General features: G+C 47.8%; 1 protein-coding gene across 10 annotated transcripts in view; it reads left to right on the top strand.

Moving 5' to 3' along the window:
• NSF (N-ethylmaleimide sensitive factor, vesicle fusing ATPase) overlaps positions 1 to 20995 on the top strand; it is a 76265-nt gene that overhangs the window by 32963 nt on the left and 22307 nt on the right. For all 10 annotated transcript variants that reach the window (XM_086864797.1, XM_086864796.1, XM_086864802.1 and 7 more), the window contains 5 exons: positions 3173 to 3328; positions 14250 to 14449; positions 16227 to 16392; positions 16893 to 16967; positions 18528 to 18715. In XM_086864797.1, coding sequence (XP_086720923.1) covers positions 3173 to 3328; positions 14250 to 14449; positions 16227 to 16392; positions 16893 to 16967; positions 18528 to 18715 — 785 coding nt within the window. The remainder of the gene's footprint in view (positions 1 to 3172; positions 3329 to 14249; positions 14450 to 16226; positions 16393 to 16892; positions 16968 to 18527; positions 18716 to 20995) is intronic.

Below are 20995 nucleotides of genomic sequence, written 5' to 3' on the forward strand. Positions count from 1 at the left end.
CAGCCTGTGCTGAAGCCCCAGCACAGCTCTGTAGGCTGGGCTGTGTAGATGGCTGTAATTAAGCATCCTAACGAGGGTACAGCTGTTAATAACACCAAATGAAACATGCAGGGGCAGGGCAGTGAGTTCCCACCTGTGACTGTGGGATTACACCCATTCAGTTTTCGCTCTGCTGCCAGGACAGCTGGGGCAGTGTGAAATAACCCTGTTCACTGAGTCACAGCAAGCAAGGGGATTGCACCTGGTTAATACTCAGAGCCATATAATAACCTGGGATCTCCCTCCTGACACGTGTGGCTGTGAGGAGTGGTCCTGTGGGAGAGCTGCTGGATTGGGAATAGGGAGCCTTCCCCAGGACTCTGTTTTATTGTCTGCAGACAAGACAAAAGAGCTTCTTGTGCCTTGATTTACTTCTGTCAAATTGGTACTTCATTTAATCTCCTCATTGATCTGAGGCAGAGCTGCTTAATGTGCTTTGTTGATCTCTGGGGAATTGTAAAGTTCTGAATAATTAAATTGTGAGAGAGGAGATGAAAGTGAAGTGAGTGTCACTGAGCTCTGCCTTCAGTAAAGGGCCTGCATTATTTGAAATGAGAAGAACTGTAATAATTTTTTTTAAAGCAAATTCTGTTTGTTCTGTTTAGCATAAAATTGTGTTATGAAACCAGTGGAAGAGGTTTTAATCCAATCTGCAAGAGTTTTACCATGCTGAGGTGCAGCCAGAAGGGGGGAGTGTAGGCCAAGCTCTGTGGGAGCAGGAACAGCCCTGGCTGAGGGGTCTGACCTAAAAGCTGGAGTGCAGCACTGGGATAATAAACACAGGGGAATTGTGGATTGGTGCTCCCTGCGGGGCTGTAGGTGCTCTGTGTCCCAAGTGCTGCTGGGCTGTCCCTGCCATGTTATCCAGAGGCATGTTCCTGTTTGTTTTGCTGCCCTTGGAATTGAAATATTGATTCCAGATGTGTTTAGACCAGAATTAAAGAGTCTGGTTGAGCTCACATAGAACTGCTGTTTGCTGTACTTCCTGGATTTTGGTGTTCATTCATTATTTGGCTGAACTTGAAGTACCTCTTAGAAGAGCTTGTGGAACAGAGCAGCAAAATGCACACTTTCTGTCTGCTAGGGTTGGATATTGGACAGGAATTGTTCCCTGTGAGAGTGATGAGGCCCTGGCACCGGTGCCCAGAGATGCTGTGGCTGCCCCTGGATCCCTGGCAGTGCCCAAGGCCAGGTTGGATAGGGCTTGGAGCAGTCTGGGATAGTGGAAGGTGTCCCTGGCATGACAGGGGTGAGACTGGATGGGCTTTGAAGTTCCTTCCCACCCAAAGCCACCTGTGACTCTGTGATCTCTGTGATTCTGTGCTGTTCTAGGGTGGGAATGGCCCCCGGGCCAACCCTTAAAGCACTCTGTAAACCTAAGGAAACATCCCATTTCTGCAGTAGTTAAGGTTAATTGGCAGGGTCTTTGCCTTTTCCCTGGGTTGTGAGATCTCTGTGTGTTTCCCTGGTAGATGAGGATGCTGAGAGCCATGTGGAAAATTGATCTGGTTGATAAAAGTGCCAGTGCTTGTTTATAGGCTCCCTTGCATAAAGCTAAGGTGAGACTACATGGATTTGTGCTTGTTTTCTGCTTCTTGAACACTGTGAGTCCTCCCAAGCTCCTCTGCAGAGGGAGTGAGGAGCTCTCTGAGGCTGATGCTTGTCAGCAGCAGGGAAAGGAGGCTGCAAACCTGTGCTCAGGGGTCTGGCTGTGCCTGGAGTGCCTCTGGAAGAGGTTGTGGAACACACAGTGAACCGTGATGGTTTGCCTTTGTTCTTCTGAATTGTAAAGGAATTGTTTTGTGTAGCTGTGCTGCAAATTGCTCCAGTATCTGGGGACTGAGAGTGGTGAGTGTGCTGTTCCTTTCCAAGGGATTCTGGAGAAGGTCTGGAGAGGTGCAGATCTTTGAACCTGAGGTCTATACAGAAAAAAATCAACAGGAACTGTAATAAAGCATTAATTTAGATACCTTTAGGAGGGTGATACACTGGGAAGGGCCAGCCTGTCTTGTCTAAGGATCTAATGATCCTACAGGAGTTCATTGCAGTGATCGGAAAGCTCTGGCAGCAGGGCTGACATGGGCTGATTGTCAAAGCTTCTCCAGCAAAGTTCTTTGTCAAAGTTTCTTAAGAAAGAATCAAAATAGAGATCTGTGGGAGAGAAGGTCCTTGCATGAGTCAGTGAGTGATGAAAGGGAAGGAGGAAATAGCTGATGTCAGTGGAGTTCAGTGGGAATCTCTGCTGGGCTTTGCTAATCATTGTGATTATTGAATAAGCTGGGAAAAAGCTGGAGCAATGAGGTGCCCAGGCTGGCTCTGACTGAGCTCAGTGACTGAGGCAGGAAATGCTAGAGGAGATTCAGTACAAAGAACTGTAAATGATGTGTGGGAGGAGGAGCTCTCCTGACCTGGGTAGAACTGATGGCTGTGGTGGTCTCAGATCCTGGGCAGGATCAAGGGAATGCTGCACCCATCTCATGCAGTGTGGGCCCTGTTGTTAGGAACTGTTAAATGTGGCTGCTAAGAATGATCACATATTGCTATAGAGGGATATGGACAAAGCAGAGCATCCATCATTCTGTACCTGTATTGAAGGTACAGCTGAACTGCAGCACCTGCACGTCCATTTGCCCATCAGAGGGTGTGGGAGGGAGAGAGGAACAAGGGTTCCAGTGTGGAGTTGCTGCTGCACAAGGAAGAACAGGTGGGGACTGGGAAAGGCAGGACTGAAGAGGATGCAGGACAAACCTATTGTCATCCCAGGTGGCCTGGGACAGGGTGGATACTGGTGCTGGCAGCAGCCACGTCATCTGGGTGCTGAGGTTACCTGGCTCCAGGGGCATCTGGGTGAATTTGTGGCAGAGAAATCTACTGTGGATTCCTCAATACATAGGAGCAACACCTGGCTGGAGAAACCCCTGAACTGGGCAGTTGGAAGGCTGGGAATCATTTACCAAGCTGGGTCTGTGTGTCCTATGTCCCTGTCACAGTGTGTCCTCCTGGCCAGGGTTTGAAATTGTGCACAGAGTTTGTGGGATGGGGTCTGACCTGCAGAGCTGTTCTGGTGGCTGTACCTGTGTGTGCTGCAGTTCTGCTGGGCTGTGTGTTTGAAACCATTTCTTGGCTTTTGCAGGTAAATCAAAGACCAAGGAGAACCGGCAGTCAATCATCAATCCCGACTGGAATTTTGAGAAAATGGGCATTGGAGGCCTGGATAAAGAATTCTCAGATATTTTCCGAAGAGCTTTTGCTTCACGAGTTTTCCCACCTGAAATTGTGGAGCAAATGGGTGAGTATAACCTGGCAAAGTGTGGCTGGGGCACAGGGTGCAGGCCTGCCCCTGGTGTGTGAGGGCTGGACACAGCTGATACTCTGGTGGTGCTGTAACACAGCAGTTTCTGAGGGATCCAACAGAGCCTCCTCTTCCCCTGGTGCTCCCAAATGTCGTTTGGACTCGTGTTGCTTGGCTGGGGAAGGGACACAGACCCAACACAAGCACTCAGCCCTGCACATGGAATGTCTGAAGGAGTGAGACACGTGGTTTAACTGGCTGCTGTTCTGGTGGAGCTGAAACTGGGGCTCTGAGCGGCCTGGTCTGGTGGAAGATATCCTTGCCCATGGCAGAGAACTGGAATGAGATGGGCTTTAAAGTATCTTCCAACCCAAACCATTCCATGGTTTTGTGGAGCTCTCTCTCCTTGGATGCTTCATTTATCCATAGCAGTGACACTGCTCTTGTTCCTGACTGCCTTGTCATGGTACAGCTCAGAGGAAATTTTATCTTAATGCTCCTGCCATAATCTGTTTTACATCCCAGTTCTCCTGGCAGCTGCACCATGAGCCCTGTCCTCCCCCAGCCTGAGCCCAGTAAACCCAGCATGGGGTGGTGAGGTTTGAGATGCTGGGGAGGATGCACAGGCCATGGCACGTCCTGGAGTCTGTGAAATAAAAGCACAGATTCTAAATATAACTTCTCTTTTTGGGTCAAGGGAAGGAAAGGCAGTCCCAGTACTTGGTAAACATGTGCTGGCAGGCAGATAAATGGTGCAGGGTTTAATTTTTAGTAAGCAGTGTGCAGCTGCAGGTGTCTGATTCTGTCACAGAACGTGGCTGGGGATGTTCTGGCTGCTCCTTGTTCTCGGAATATAATCTCTGTGGGTTCATATTTGAACTTGGAATCCATAGCTGTATAATTTCTGTGTATGTTTATGTTTCTGATCCACCTTCCCTCTCCCCACAAATGAAGCAATCAAGATTTTGATTACAAAACAGATTTCCATCAGGAGATACATCCTGTTTGTGCGGGGGTGTGTGGAGCGTGTCCGCTTCCAGTGCCTGTGGAATTGATGCAAAGTAAACTTCCCTGGGATGTGCCTTCAGTCTTTTCTTGGGGATTTGGACACGTATGGAGGAATTGTGGAGAAACCCCAAGGCTGGGTCCAGCCAGTGCCCAATTCTGTCTCTCCTGCCTTTTAATTCCTGTTGATCTGAGAGCTGAGGCCTCTGGGGGGATGCTCTTGGGTCTCGTGGGTTTTGTGGCTATGAGTGAGATACAACTTCTCTGCTTCTGCTTGAGAACATAAAGTGCTTAAATTTGTTAAATATTTAACTGCTCTGCAGAGAGAAGAAATAAGAGAAATGGTGCTGGCTGTGGAAATAATAGCTTTTACCCAGAGGCACTGGTGTCCAGCTCAGCACTGCTGCTGACAGCCAGCCTTCTGTACTTGAAAGATTTTTACCTTTTGAAGCAACCGTTGTGTGTATTCATGAAGTCTTCCCATGGAGCCAGTCTGGGAGAGCTGGGGCTGTTCAGCCTGGAGAACAGAAAACTCTAGGAAGATCTTAGAGCCCCTTCCAGTGCCTGAAGGGGGTTTATAAAACAGAGGAGAGGGATTTTTTATTTTTTTTTACATGGACAGGTAAAGAATGGGAATGGTTTTAAACTAACAGAGGAGAGATTTGGGTTAGATATTGGGAAGAAATTCTTCCCTGTGAGGGTGGAGATGCCCTGGCACAGGATGCCCAGAAAAGCTGTGGCTGCCCTGGATCCCTGGCAGTGCCCAGGGCCAGGCTGGATGGGGTTTGGAGCAGCCTGGGACAGTGGGAGGTGTCCCTGCCATGGCAGGGGTGGCACTGGATGGGATTTGGGATTCCCTCCAACCCAAATTGTTCTGTGATTCTCTGATTCTGTGGCTGTAGTACAGAGTCCTTGGCTGGGACCCCATGTGAAGGTAAAAGATAATTGGTGTTGTTTAATAGAGGAAGACAAAGATTCTGTGAAGGACCACTGGTATTTGGATTACCCTGGGCTATGAATTAAAGGTGTGCCCCATTAAATTACATTAAATACAAGTACCCTTACTGTGCATGTTTACACCCAGGCTGCACAAAGAGACATTTTTCAGGGAAGAAGTTGGACTGGGAGCAGAGCTCCCGAGCTCTGATTAACCCCAGGGCTAAAGAGCTTATCTGAAATTTGAAAAAACAAAAACTTTCTGACATTCATTTTCTTTGCCTTAGTTATAACTTGCTCTTAACTATATTTCAGATCTGAAATGTCAGTGTGACAGCTGTTCACCTTTGTGAATAATTTATTGGGAAAGGAAAAGAAGGAATTTGCTTGCTCCCTGGTGCTGCAGTGCTCACCCAGTTGTGTTCTCTGCCCAGTGCTCCCAGACTGCAGCTTCCATGCCAAATGCAATAAATATTTCTGTCCATAACTACACAGAGGCTCTATAGACCCTTCCAGCATTACTTGCAATTTGTGTGTGGTTTATCTAACTTCCAAGGAATGTTTTGGGTTTGGAGCACATAAATCAATGTTAGTTAACCATATCATCCAAGGGGGGAAATGCTGCTCTGGTGGTACAAGCCCTGGTTTACCCAAGAGCAGAAGTGTTAGATCAGCCCCAGCTGGGCACTAACCCTGCCCGAGCTCCCTCCTGGCCTGGAAGGGGCAGTTTGCTTCTCCCATCTGTGGATGTCCCAGCCCTGCTGTGGTGGCTTTGGGCCTGCATGGCTCTGTAGGGAGCTAACACAGCTGGCAGCAAAAAATACCATTAATGAAGACAGTTTATAGGGTCAGTATTCAGCTAGATCAGCTCCCTGCTTGGTGTAATGACAGAATTCCAGAATGGTTTGGGTTGGGAGGGACCTTAAATCCCACCCAGTGCCACCCCTGCCATGGCAGGGACACCTCCCACTGTCCCAGGCTGCTCCAGCCCCAATGTCCAGCCTGGCCTTGGGCACTGCCAGGGATCCAGGGGCAGCCCCAGCTGCTCTGGGCACCCTGTGCCAGGGCCTGCCCACCCTCACAGGGAAGATTGATGCTTGTCTCCTGATAATCTCGTGGCTGCCAAATGGAATTAAGTCCTAACCTGGATGAGGTTTGTGGAAGATGTCTGGAAACATTTTGGTGCCTCACTCATAGGAATGACAATTCTGAGAAAGGGACTTCACACCTGGGGGCATTGGTGGAGGGAGATACCAGTCACATTTTCCCTGAGGGACAGCCCTTCTCAGCCCTGTTTCCAGGGAATCCTCCTCCTTTTCAGGCCCTTAAAGGATGTCTGTGCCATCCAGCTCATAGTAAAGCTGTGTCACGGGGTGGTGAAGGGAGTCTGGCTTTGGTTACTCTCTGCTGCAGTTCAGAGCATCCTCTTACTCCAGCTAAAGCTCCTCTGTTTATTTGACAAATGTTATGTTTTCTTCCCATCCATGGTAAATGCTGTTTTTTCTGCTGAGACTTTAAATCCAGCTCATTCAGCAGCTTGTGCTCTTGCCTAGAACAGTGTTCTCTCTTCTTGTTTTTTCTTTCCCCTGACTCCAACAGATATTTAGCCACTTGGAACAACATTTTTGATACTTGGTGCCTGGAGCTGTAACTTGCAACAAAACTGTAAAGTCCCTTCTCAGGCTTGAAAACAGAACACTTGTGCTGACCATCTTTTCCTTATTTAAGAACACTCTGGTGTCCCCAAGCTTTGAAACAGAGTCTTGACTTGCACCAGAGAAGGGATTATTTCTCTGACTCCTGTGGCACATTAATTGTTGTAGCGGCCTCACAGAGCAAATTCTGTATGGACATGTTATTATGGTTTAATAAAAGGTATAGAAATCTTTGGTGTTACAGGTCACATTCCTTCTAAGAGACTGAAATGGAACCCAAATTCCTCATCCTCTCCTGCTACCACAAATAAGCTAAATTAGTCTTTTTGAAGGTGGTTCCTGTTTCCTGGGAATCATCTTAACCTGTGCTCCTGACCTACCCTCTTGGGGTCAGTTGGTCTCAGAGCTCTGTAATTTTGAAGTCCCATGGTGGAGAAGTGGAGTATCAGCAGAACACAGGGGGAACATTGAAATGAGCAGACACTCAGATTATTTTCTGCCTTGGATTTTGTCTGAAGTGGAGTCTTGTCTGTTAAGCTGCCTTAAAATTTAATGCATTAATGTTCTCAAAGTACTCAGATACTGTAAGAGAAGAATAATGATAGAAAGGTTCTCACCCAGCTATTCTGAAAATAGGGTAATTTTAATGAAAAATCAGTGTCAGGCATGTGTAACCTTAGCTGGGGTGCTGGGAATGCCAGGCCCTGCTGGGCAGTGTCCCAGTGCTGGGTGCTGCTCTCAGCCTTTGCATCCAGTCCCTCCAGAATTCTCTAGGCCAGCTCTGGGATTCTGAGGTCATTTCTCATAACTTCTGCATCACCCATCATTATTTCTCCTCCCTTGGTCTCCCTTCCCTGCCCAGGACTGTGGTGCCCAAGCAGAACATGGATCCATTCTGGATCAGCAGGTGTTGCCTGTGCCTTGCTCTGGGCCTGTGTGGAATCCTCACTGGGATGATTTTTTTTGTTTTGCAACATGCAGTTCATTATTCCTCCCCAATTTAGAAACTCCTGCATCAGGTTACATAGATTTCAGATGTATTTAATCCTGCCTGTCAGTGTGTTTGTAGCTCTTGGCTTTGCAGCGTGCAGATTTAATTGGAGCATTCTGTTCTATTCCATCTCCCAGGCACCACATGCCACTAAATTCAGGATGGATCATTTCTTGCTGTGCTTTAAAGTTTGTGGGGTTTAATCTACTTTTCATCAACTTCTAACTTCATTCAGCCTGTGCTTTTCCTGCATGTCTAGGAGGATGTCTAACACCTATTTATATCTTTAGGGAAGTCTAAATGTCCCTCTCTTGCTTTCTTTGTTTCCTCAAACCCTCTGTGTGGGACCCCCATGTTTTCCTGGAGGGAAGCTGTCTCAGACTGGCCTAATAAAGTTGTTCTGACTACTTCTTGTAGTCTTGTTTTCTTCCACCTACTTAAAAAGACATTATCAGAATTTTCCAGCCATCAGGTTAATGCTAGGTCTGTACCACACAATCAGAAAACAGCTGAGGTTGAAAGGGACATCTCAATTTAGTCCAACCCCATGGTTCCCTCCCTTTTCCCTTTATAACATCAGGGATGACATTCACCATCTTCCCCCCGGTTTCTCACCCACCCTGATTTCACCCACTCTGATTTCCCTTGGGTGAAGTTCATGTCCAAGTGATCTGCCAGTATCCAACAGTTGTGGGCTCTCGTGTCCCTTGTTCTTTTTCTGCTTCTTTTTCTTGCTCCTGCCCGTTTGTCACTTTTATTAATATCAGCTGTCACATGAAATGTCAAGTCTTCACTGGTGTAAAAAAGTATTTAACAGCTTGAACTCAGCATTTGCTGTTGTTAACTCTTCTTCCTTGCTGAGAATGGACCAGTGCTTTCCTGCTCTTCTCCTCCTAATGGGGTTTAACATGAAGTGCTGTGCTCACCCTGAGGCACCTGGGTCCAGGGCCAGCCAGGCTGAGTCTGAGCACTGAACTCTTCCTTTGGAGAGAACAGTGAAGAAATCCCTGACATCTGTCACTTGCCTCCCCTTCTTAAAACCAGAGATTGACTTAGGTGTCCCCCAGGGATGGGGAAGAAAGTGAAGATTTTGTAATGTGTAATTTGTTCATGTGTTGGATTGCTGGATGCAGCCTTTCTATAGGAAGGGATGCAGTACAACTGGAAAATCTTTGGATGAGGGCATTAGGGTGGGGGGACAGGAAAGTTTCTGGACACAGAGGGAACTGACTTGAAGAAATTCAGTCCTGGGAAGGGAATGAGGGAGGGAACTTCCAAGTTCTGCATAATCACCAAAGAAAATTTCCTTTTAACACAGGGTTGTGGAAATGGGAATGTGGGTTTGGAGGGAGAGGAAGGGGCTTTACACTAAACCTGCAGCAAGGAATTTCTGCAGGATGGCCAGAGCCATCAGTGGGTACTGGGAGGGCTTTGCTCCTGCTCCAGGTGGCTGCAGGGATGTTTGCTGGTGGCAGCACCATTGCCTGGCATCCCCAGTTTGTCCCCATGCCCCAGGTGTCTGTGTGTGTGTTCACAAGGCAGGAAGGGTTCACCAGGCATGTCCAAATCCTGGCGTGTTGGCTTTCTAAGAAGGTGGGAACGATCCAGCTTTATCCCAGAAAGTAGGGAATGCTGCTGGGATTTGTGTTACTGGCATCCAGGTGGGATGGGGCTGTGAACATCCTGGCTGTGCTCAGCTTCCCACTGAACCTGCCTCTGGAATTGGGGATGTTTCTGCAGCTCTGTTAAGAGACATTTACTCTTTGCTACTGTGCTGACTTCCCTTAGTGCTTGGTTTTGTTTGTTTATACTCTTACTAAAATCCCTTTTCCTGAATGTTCTGATTCTGTTTTTGTAGCCAAAGGCATTCTGTTGGAAGCGTCTCTCAAGCTGATTTATTTTCATTTCTAGCACATTCCCTCAGAAACAGATAAATGCCCTTGTCATAAATCTCATTATTGCCTCCTGATAGATGTGTGCACTGAACTTCTCAGAGCCAGTGGGATGTGGTGAGGAATCAGTTTCCAAAGGTCCATGGAGAACTTTACTTTGTCTTCTCTTTCCAGTGGCAAAGGATTTGATAGATGAAAACTGGCCATTGAGAAAATAAAAATTCTGGTTCAGGTGTGGTCCTTTCCCTGCCCCAGCTTGGAATTCGAAGCAGACACCAGTTCCCTGAGTCTCACTCTGACTTGGATTGTCAGTCCCACAGGAAGATTAACGGGAGCCTGGAGTAACTGGGCTTACAGCATGAGAGGAGAGGGAAATTCCACCCAGCTCTACTTTTAGGGAAATTTTGCCTGTGTGGCAGGTGAAGTCTGGGAACCCTGAACTTCCAGTAACCTGCCCCAAGATGAATGTGCAGAGATAAAAATCTCCCTGCTGTGCTGGGGCCTTACCATCCATGCAGGTTCCTGGTGGTGCATCTGAGTGATCCAATCACACCAGAATGCTTTGATTTTAATTAAAAGGGGAATTACACTCCCAAGAAGAAAATCCCTGTTATACTAAATTAGTTCTTCTGATCTTTCCAATAGATTGAAGAGAGAGAATTGAACAAATAAACTTTATCTTGTCTTTGGGCAGGTGATGTTCTGGGTTTGACTTCCATTGGTAACAGCACTAACTCTCCCATTCTCAGCAGTTTTTATGAATTTTCCCTCATATTTTGTTTCCCATATTTGTATGTTTGAGTTCCTGTTAATATCCCTATTCAGCCTCTAACTGTCATTGAATGGCATCATTTAAGGATCAGGTTACAGCAATGACCTTTTTTTGGAGCTCATCAAATGATGAGCTGAACTGGTTGGAGATGTCTGCACAGCTGTAATTTGTGTTTAGAAAGATTCTCATAATAGTATTGACATTTGGGCCACATTGGTGAAATCAGCAGAGGGGAGATAAACTTAATCAAAATTCCTGTGTGGTGCAGAGGATCCCACTGTGATTTGAGAGGTAACATTTGTGATTTGTCATCACCTGTCTATTTTAATAAAGTCCTGCTTGTCCTTAAAACTTTGATTTTAGCCAGGTGAACGTGGCTGTAAAGGGAAATGTCTGCTGCAATCACTTGTGGCAGTTTTATTTGAAGAGGAACTAATTGCTTGGGGCTCAGGAATGTTCTGCCACCTGACTCAGACCCTGCTCTCAGTGCTGCCCATTCAATGGCAACCAGGTCTTGCAGCAGGTGGTCAGTGATGTCCTCGGGGTTCAGGGAACATGGATTGTCCAGCATGGGCTGAACTCATCTGGGTGAGGCTGGGGGATTTTCTCAGAGAAGCTGCTGGGATCAGAGCTGGGATTTCTCTGAGGAAGACTCCAGGGCCCAGGGTATGATCTGAAGCTGTGTCACAGGGGGGTTTGGTTGGGTATCAGGGAAAGGTTCTTCCCCCAGAGGTGCTGGCACTGCCCAGGTTCCCCAGGGAATGGTCCCGGCCCCGAGGCTGCCAGAGCTCCAGGAGAGCTTGGACAGAGCTCCAGGGATGAACAGGGTGGGATTGTTGGGGTGTCTGGGCAGGGCAGGGGTGGGACTGGGTGATCCTGGTGGGTACCTTCCCACTCAGACTATTCCAGGATTCCTTTCCTTTTCCCTTTCCTTTGCCTTTGAACAGCAAGAAGGTGAACATTCTAGAAGGTTTCTAAGCAGGTTTGTGCAAGCAAGTTTGTGTTTTGTGTTCCACTCTCAGCGTGGGGTGTTACAGGCTGAGCCCTCTGCTGTGGCCGAGGCAGCTCATGCAGAGAGGGGAATGTTTGCACTTTTCAAGAAGTTAATATTTTTTGGGCTGTGGAAGAGAAGCTTCTGGGGGATATAACTCAGTTGTACTCCTTCTAGGAGAGAGATTGGGAGCTGCAGTAATCCCAGAATCATTAAGATTGGAAAACACTTTCAAGACTATCGAGTCCAAGCTGCTCCTGATCCCCACCTTGTCCCCAGCCCAGAGCACCGAGTGCTGTGTCCAGGCATTCCTTGGACACCTCCAGGGATAGGGGCTCCAAACCTCCCTGGGCAGCCCCTTCCAGGGCCTGACCACCCTTTCCATGGAGAAATTCCTGCTGATGTCTGACCTAACCCTCCCCTGGTACACTTTGAGGCCATTTCTCCTTGTCCTGTCCCTGTTCCCTGGGAGCAGAGCCTGACCCCCTCAGTTGTCCCCTCCTGCCAGGGACTTGTGCAGAGCCAGAAGGGCCCCCTGAGCCTCCTTTGCTCCAGGCTGAGCCCCTTCCCAGCTCCCTCAGACACTTCTCATAGGAATTAGAAGAAAAATAGAGGAACAAACCAGCCCAGAACTGTTGGTGTTTGTGTTGAGAACACCATGGCACAGCCACTCCCTGCGGTACCACAGCCCTGCTTTGCTGGGCTGGGAACAGAGCCCTGACCTGCCAGAGCCCTTTGGTGGCCTCTGTAGCCCTTTGGTGGCTTCTGTAGCCCTTTGGTGGCCTCTGTATCCCTTTGGTGGCCTCTGTAGCCCTTAGGTGGCCTCATGCTGGAGCCAGGAGCTGTTGGAGCATCGCTGTGCTGGATTTCCCTGCAGAGATCTCTTGTCAGCACCATGCCTGGTGCTGTTTGGTTACAGAGGAGCTTTTGGTCCCCCATCGTAACAATGCCCTCATGGCAGGGATTTGACAGAAAGAGCTTTGAATTTATCCATGCCTCACTCCTTCCCCTGTGAAATTTGTCTTCACTGCCAGTTTATATTGTTTATGCGTTTGACTCGCGGATGCCTCAATGCTGACTCATGAGTTCTTGGCCACAGCTCTTGATTTCTGTAGTAAATTTTTTATCTGCAGAGAAGCCCAGCAGGATCTCTCAGCTTTATTGCTGGGCTTATCCAGTGCAGCACTGCTGCTCTCCGGGGTTTGGGAGGGATCAGCTGCTCCTCATGGCACTGTCCTCCTGGAACTTCACTGCAGTCAATGAACAGCCAGAGAGACAGAAGAGTGGGGTCACAGGAATTAAGTTGTATTGAGCAGATATTCAGACTGAAATAAATTCTTTATTGCCATAACCTTCAGGAGTAAATGAAATCACGGCAGAGTGTTGGGAAGGTGATAAGGGATAAGTGTTGATCTTTTACAGGCAGAATTGTCCTGAGGTCTGAGCAGCCTTGAGGGCTCTGTGGCACAGGGTGAGGTTCCCTGGAGCTGAGACAAGCCAGAAACCAGGAGGGAGGGCATCCTGTGGGGTGACACACAGCTCCATGTGCTCCTTAAGCCTGGCAGAAACTGAGCTCAGGTGCTCTCAGTCTGAGCTTGGGGCCATCAATTTGCTGCCTTTTTTTGATTTAGCTTTTAATGTGCATCCTGAGGACTGCAGAGCTCTGGTTGGGTGGGTCACATTCTTAAAGAAGTCAACCCACAAGAGTGGAGTAAAAAATAGATTTTCATATATTCATTAAAAAATGGAAAAACCCTCTGAGGCCACCACTAACCCATGTCCCCTCTCTCCTCTTTCCCTGAGCCTGGTGCTCAGTGTTTAGAAGCTGGTGCTGATACATGAGCTCTGCTCTCCTACTGCAGGATTTTCCAACAGCAGTTCCAGGCCAAAGGTTTAGATTTGTGCAGTTAGTTTTCCTCCTGGCCAGATCTGGTCTGAGTGCTGTCTCTTACAGGAACACAGAGACCTGGTTGTGCCTGTCCCTGACTGGGATGTGTCCTGCCTCAGCTTCAGCACTTGAATCCTCTCTGTCCCTACAGGAGAGAATTTAAATTCTCATACACAATGTCCAAAGTCCTGTTATTTGAACAAATTAGAATATTTCAGATCTTTTCTAATTACAGATCAAGGATTTTGGGCTGATGGTTCTGGTGGTTCTTAGAAGTTGTTTTTTTTCACTTTTCTCAGTATTTATTCTATGAACTTGCACCCAGAACTGGATGTATGATATGGGATTCACCAAAGCCCAGTACAGGGGTAAAGAGTTTGGTGTTTTCACATGATATTCCTCATTTTCTCTTCCAAGAATCAGATGAGTGTATCTGACCTGTGGCTGCGTTGCTTGGTGTGCAGGGTGTGAAAAAGAGTATCTGCAGCCTCTCTCTATCCAGGGATGAGCAGCATCCCTAGGACCTCCTCTTGGTGAGAATGATGTTATTCCCACATTTCCCAAGGGGCCTCTGGTGCTGTGTGTTCCTGACCAGGAGTTACAGCTCGGTGTGGCTGATGGAAGAGGTTGTTTTTCCTTGGCACATCATTGGGGTGACACTGATCCAACCTGTGTTTGAATTTCTCTGCCAGAGACACCGAGCAGAGCTCAGGCCCATCTCCAGCACTCCCTGGAGAAGTGCCTGTGGCTGTCCCCATCCTCTCTCAGGCTGTTCCCTCTCCTTGCAGGCTGCAAGCACGTCAAGGGCATCCTCCTGTACGGGCCCCCGGGCTGCGGGAAGACGCTGATGGCCCGGCAGATCGGGAAGATGCTCAATGCCAGGGAGCCCAAGGTGGTCAACGGGCCCGAAATCCTCAACAAATACGTGGGAGAGTCTGAGGCCAACATCAGGAAGCTGTTTGCTGATGCAGAGGAGGAGCAGAGGAGGGTAAGGACACACAGGACTGGGGGTGGTGGGAATGTGCCCAAGAGAGACCGGGAAGGGTCTGGAATCTGAAAATTACTGTTTGCATTAAAGGCAGAGTCACTGCTTGGCTTGGGGTTATGGTGGAGTATTGGTGGTGTGCAGGCTTCACTGTCAGTTGTGAAAACAGTCCTGGAAGCTGGAAAGGCAGCTGGGCTCCAGCCAGCTCTGCAGACAGGGACAGGGCTGAGATTCCATGCACAGCTATTTGGGAGTAATACAGCAGTGCTTGCTTTGAGTCATGTGCTGTCAGCTGCTCCAAAAGTCCTTAAAACTCAGATTGTACAAATTTTCCTCAGGTGTTTTGTTGGGGTTTTTTTTTGACTTTTTGTTATTTTTTTTGTGGGAGAGATGTAATTGAATCTCTTTGGATTTTTCCTACTAAATTAAGCAGGCACATAAGCTTTCAGGGTTTTAGGTTGCAGGCATTTTGGTATGTTATAGCACTTCAAGTGTTATAATCAATACATGATTAATTTTTCTCAGCAGAAAACTTATGGATGAGAATAATGTCTTAAAACTAGAGATCTTTGAAACTGGAAGTGAGAATAAAGATTCTGCTTTTTCCAGTGATGCTTTTTTTATCCAGTGCTTCAGCTGGTTTTCAAAACCCCAGTCTTTAGTTTCATGTTGTAAGTACTTGTTTCATGTGTACTGTGGTAATTTTTCTCTGCTGTGGATCACTTGATCTGGATAGATTTTCTGGTAAAGAAAATCAAATGTCAGGCAAGTCAGAGTTAAATACAGGGAAGTCTTTTCAGAAATCATTAGCAAGTGATCCCTTAATTTTATTCAGCTCACAAGACACAGATTTTGGTGTTGACTTGAAATAATTTCATTTCTTCAGCAAAAGGTTTATTAGTCAGTCAATCAGCTCTGTGTGGTAACACAGACCCACGTGAGCAATCTCCTGCTCCCTGGTGGTTGCAGTATCTCTGGGAGCTGCTTTCCCTTGGCAATAACACACCTGTTAAAATACACTCGATACTGGCTGCAGGGGCTGGGCCTGATGACAGCTGGGAGATTAAAAAGGTCTCCAAAAGGTTGGCATTGTGCTGCCTGTGTCTGGGGCAGATTGCCAGGGCCAGCACATTCACCCAGTGATAACATGGGCTGCACTGGCCACAAAAGATGTTTTAGTGATGGAATTTGAAGGGAAAAGGCTTCATAATGCAGTTACAAAAAGTATCCTGTTCTCTTACCAGCTGCAACTGCCTCACCCCCGAGTGAACCTGGAAATGGCAGTTCTGGGTCTGACTGGCACAGAGACACTGGGCTTCTTAAAATATTCTCAACAAAGCTGCTCTGGCAAGCTGTGTATTTACTAACTTCAGTCCAGCCTGGGCTGTTCCTACCCTGGTGCATCCCTCCTTCTGCAGACAAGCCTTGTTCCCTGTCCCTGGTACCTGTTCCTTTCCCAGGTACCGATCCTGGGACTCTCCGAGCTGTGTGTTCCAGCTTTGGCTTTGGCTTGGCTTGCTCAGCTTCCTGCTCTCCCTTGAAACCTGTGTAGCTGCAAAGTCCTAGGTTTGGGCAGAGCCCCCTGAACCCCTTGTTTTGGAGATGGGCAGGATGTTCCCCTGGAAAGGGGTGACACACACACACACAGCACTGATACTGAGCACACAGGGAATATCAGTGCTGTGTCTCTGTGGCTGAGCTCGTGCGAGGTTGCTGTTGATTTTGGATTGCTCTCAGCAATCAGACTGCTGACATTCCTGACATGTCCTCTCTCCCACAGCTTGGAGCCAACAGTGGGGTGCACATCATCATTTTTGATGAGATTGATGCCATCTGCAAGCAGAGGGGCAGCATGGCCGGCAGCACTGGTGTGCATGACACCGTGGTGAACCAGCTGCTCTCCAAAATCGATGGTGTGGAGCAGCTCAACAACATCCTGGTCATTGGTACGTGGGGCTGCCTTGCTCTGGGGACTGGGTGATCACTGCTGGTGCTTGCCTCATTGCAGGTCAGCTGAGGTACCACGGCATCAACAGCAGGTTTAAAGGGAGATGCTGCTGTGGTTGTTGTGCTGTTGTTGCTGCTTTCAGCAATTTCCTTATTTAGTTTTTAATAAGGAGGGTTTCATAGTTTAGGGAAACCTGCAAGGACTGATAGAATTGAGGTATCAGCCTGTGGAGGAGTGGGGCTGCTCCAGCTGTGCTTGTCCTGCTGCAGGAGCCCTGCAGGTGCTCCACAAGGACATGCAGAGCCACAGACACAGGTTTGATCCCTGTTGCCATGACTCTCCCTCAGGGCCTTTCCCAGCATTCCAGAAGGTGAGTGCCTTCTGTATGTTTTCTTGGGACTCTCTGAGTATCTCCCTAGCTCTGTGTGCTCTACCAGGGGCTGGAAACCCACTCAGGAAGCTGAGATAACAGTGTTTTGTGTTTAACTTTGACTTCAGGAATGACCAACAGACCTGACCTGATTGATGAGGCCCTGCTGAGGCCGGGGAGGCTGGAGGTGAAGATGGAGATTGGTAAGCACACTGCAGATCCCAGTTCCTCAACTCCATGAAGCTACAGCAGCAAAGCAAATACAGATCATAATGTGGACAATCCTCAGGATTGCTCAGGTGCTGAACTTCCTGCAGCTCCCTCCAGAGCTTAAATTAAATCAGACCAATAAAATACCACTTTGGACTTCCCTGCTGATAAACCTGATCTGAGTTTCTGCCCAGCAGAGTGGGCAGGCAGGACCCTGAATCTCTTGTGTGAAGGAAAGGAGGCAAATAATGGTACCAGGTCATTCCTGGGTGGACATTGCAGGAAGGTGAGGCAGGAGCAGTGGGTGAACTAGAAGTGGGCCAGGAGCTTGGTTTGCCAAGCTGGCAACTGGAGAAGCAGCTGTCAGTAACTAGAATGGGACTTTTGTAACTGTGCACATCCACCTCACCCCAGTGCAGGGTAAATTAGGGATGCAGGCTTTATTAAGAAAGTAAATACTGGGGGTTCCATGCTGAGGTAACAATTCCCTGAAGAAAGATGGAGCAGAGAACAGCCTGGGACTAGTGAAAAGCTCAGTGATCCTGGAATAAATCATCAGGTGACAAGGATTGAATGCTCCTGGGAACTGTGCACGTTGGAAAATGTATTTTCACATCCCCTCAGCACAAACACTAATCAGTGCAAATATCAGATCCAGGAGCAGAGGCTGGGGAGGCAGGCTGGAAGGAGCTGAGCACAGTGAGGCTCAGGATGATGTGCCAAACTGACAGGTTACACTTCTAGAGAAGGATCTTCTGTATCACCCATTGGGTGCTTCAGAAGGGACTTGCTAAGGTGCAGTCAGGGAAATGATCACCCCAGATCATGAAAAGAACATTTCATAGGAATGATATGTGAAGAGGGAAGTCAAGGCTCTGGATCTGGGCAGAGTAAACTTTTAGTTGATTTAGTAATTAGTGGATGTTTCCCTTGGGAAAGGGTACTCAGGAACAGAAGAGCAGAACCAATTTTACCAGGGCTTGTAGTGACAGGGCAAGGGGCAGAGAGTTAATGGACAGAGGACAGGGTCAGATGGGATGTAAGGAAGAAATCTGTTATGGAAAGGGAGGTGAGGTCCTAGCACAGGGTGCCCAGAGCAGCTGTGGCTGCCCCTGGATCCCTGGAAGTGCCCAAGGCCAGGCTGGACAGGGCTTGGAGAGCCTCGGACAATGGAAGGTGTCGCTGCCCATGGCAGAGGGTGGAACTGGATGGGCTTTAAGGTCCCTTCAACCCAAACCATTCCATGATGATTGCAAGGTGGGAGCTGGATTGAGGGATGCCAGGAGACAGATTGTCATTCCTGGTGTGGAAATCTGAGAGCAGCCAACTTTGAGGAGCCCTGAGGGAAGAAACTCAACCTTGTGTTTTTCTCTGTGGTTTGGGGTGACACTGCTCAGTTTACCAGTTAATGGAATTGAATGTTCTCAGTGAAAAGCATCATCAAATACCCTCACTGTAAGTGCAAGATGCTCGTGGTGAGAAGGGGCCTTGGGAGGGACAGGGGATTTGCAGTGCTGTGCTCAGGGGTTGGGTGTGTTCTCTTCCCATCCCAGGCCTGCCAGACGAGAAGGGCCGATTCCAGATCCTTCACATCCACACGGTGAGGATGAGGGAGCACCAGCTGCTGGCTGAGGATGTGGACATTGCAGAGCTGGCAGTGGAGACCAAAAACTTCAGTGGTGCTGAGCTGGAAGGTTTGGTTCGAGCTGCTCAGTCCACTGCCATGAACAGACACATTAAGGTCAGTCCTGTTGCCTCCTACTGGGGCAGAAAAGGGAAAATAATTACATTTGGAATATTGAATGTTTTCCTCCAAATGGAAAGTGGCCTATCCATGTACCTTAGGAGATGAAATTCATGTGGGCACCACTTTTTCCCTTGCTTTTCCTTTGTTCTGAATTCCCTCTTCCCTCTCCTGCCCTCCAAGTGCCTCTTGCACAGCATGGTGGGGTGGAAGGAGTGGTTTTTAAGGGTGTTTCAATAAAAACTGAAAGTCTTGAGCACAGTTTGTGCATTGAATCCAGGAGACAAGGTGGGAATTAGAACAGCCATTTATAGGGAAGCTCTGTGTGAGCCTGTGCAGCTCAGTGTGTCCATAAATGTTCTGTAAGGTGGGGAAGTTACAATCTCAGAGCTGGTTTGGGGACATAAAGACAAAAGTCACCAGTGGAGATCTGCAGGGGCATTTGAAAGGATTTCAGTGCACAAGAGGCCAGTGAATTTTAGGTGTCTACTGGGAGAGAGACTTCAAACAGGTGGAGACAAGGATGGGGGCTGACCTGGTCATCCCTGGGGTCAAGTTCTTGGAGCTGGAATGGCCTGGAAATCCCAGCTGTGTTGCTGTCAGTGAAAACAGCAAAATAACAAGGTTAGAATTTACCAGGAGAGGTAAACAGCAAAAATGGGGCTGTGATTACATCATGGATAAAATCCCTGGTGTACTTGGATCATGCTAGAACCAGGGCATGGAATGGCAGCAGGGGATCAGAGGTACAGGAGGGTTTTCTTTGGAGAAAATGATTAAACTGGAATTCCTCAGCCTGAAGAAAGCATGGGGAAGGGTTATGGAGATTGTGCTGGGATCAGGGAATGTTCACTGTTCCCTAATGCAAGAGCCAGAACAGCAGAGGAGATGTGCTTTGTGTGGAGAAGTGTTCCAGCCTTGAAAGGAATCCTCTGCTCTTGGATGATCTTGGGTGAGTTCAGAGGGCTTTGTACAAAGTCTTCCATTGCAAAGAAGTGCTGACATGGTGATCACCCCATGATTCATGGAACCTTCCCAGCTCCCTCTGTTCTCTGGGAACACCTCCCTGCCTTCCCAGTCCCACAGGCTGGGGGGGTCACTGTGTCTTCAGGAGGGAGTTCAGGGCCATGAAATGTCAGAGGGTGTGAAGGCAGATGCAAAGCTCACTATTCAGTGGTGTTGAAATATGAGATAATGAGGTGGTGAGGAAGGAGCCTGAGGCACAGCCCCTGCTCCTCTGGCCAGGACTGGGGGCAGCTCCTGCAGGGAAAAGCCCTGGACATCAATCCCACAGCACAAGGACTGTGAATATCTGCTCAGCTTCAAATGTGAGGAGAGCAGATCACACTTTCATTTAAGTGAGAGGTCATTTGCTACTTAGACATTTATATCTCCTGGGAGTGCTCTTTCTAAAGGAAAAATTACTCTTCCTGCTAATTAGTCTTGTATAACCATAATACTTGACACATTATTGTTTCATATAGCAAAAAAACCACAAACATCATCACTTTCTCATTTTCTTGTGCTCTGTCTCAAAAAAAAATCAGCACCTCTGGATTCTTCCCTTTGCAGGCAAAACATTTTCCTTAAATAATTAATTTTGCTTATAGCTGATGTTTTCTTAGTGCTTGAGTTTTGGGTGAATTTGGGGAGCATTGGTGTTTTGATCTATTCCCTGCTGTGCTGAGAAGTCACATGGGAAAAGGGGAGATGGCAATGTGCAAATGTGAAAGAGCAGTCCCCTCCTCTGGGCTGGTTTGTGATCCACATCCCACTCATGTATGGATGTGTTTTCCACATGGGAAGTGGCCACGTGTTGTTTAGCTTTTCAAGCACTTTGACATAGTAATTTTGGTAATACTCTTTATTCTGAAGTTGTTTTTAGCTAAATGATGCAGTAAAATACTTTATTCTTTCCTACAAGTACTGAAAATTTAAAATATACATCATAGGCCTGACCTAGTTTTCAGAAGCACCTGTGAGAAGCAGGAGCACGAATGGAAAATGAAAGGACATTTTCTCCTGAATCATTAAACTCTTGTGATTATCTCTCAAAGTGTGTGTGTGAAAAATTAAAACATGAACTCATTAAAGGCTGGGGAGGTAAGAGCCCCCCTGGTTTTAAGTATACACACAACTTCAGGAATATATGGAGTATTTCAGGTACCTTCACCTCCCTCTGTAGAGAAGTGATCACCTGTACTGAAGATCCCCTCAGTTGTTTATTTGGCAGCCTGTGTTTGTGCTTGGTGGGTGTTTTTGGCAGAAGAGACTCTC

The sequence above is a fragment of the Cyanistes caeruleus genome, chromosome 27 (assembly GCF_971803275.1).
Source record: "Cyanistes caeruleus chromosome 27, bCyaCae1.hap1.1, whole genome shotgun sequence".
Taxonomy (NCBI): domain Eukaryota; kingdom Metazoa; phylum Chordata; class Aves; order Passeriformes; family Paridae; genus Cyanistes; species Cyanistes caeruleus.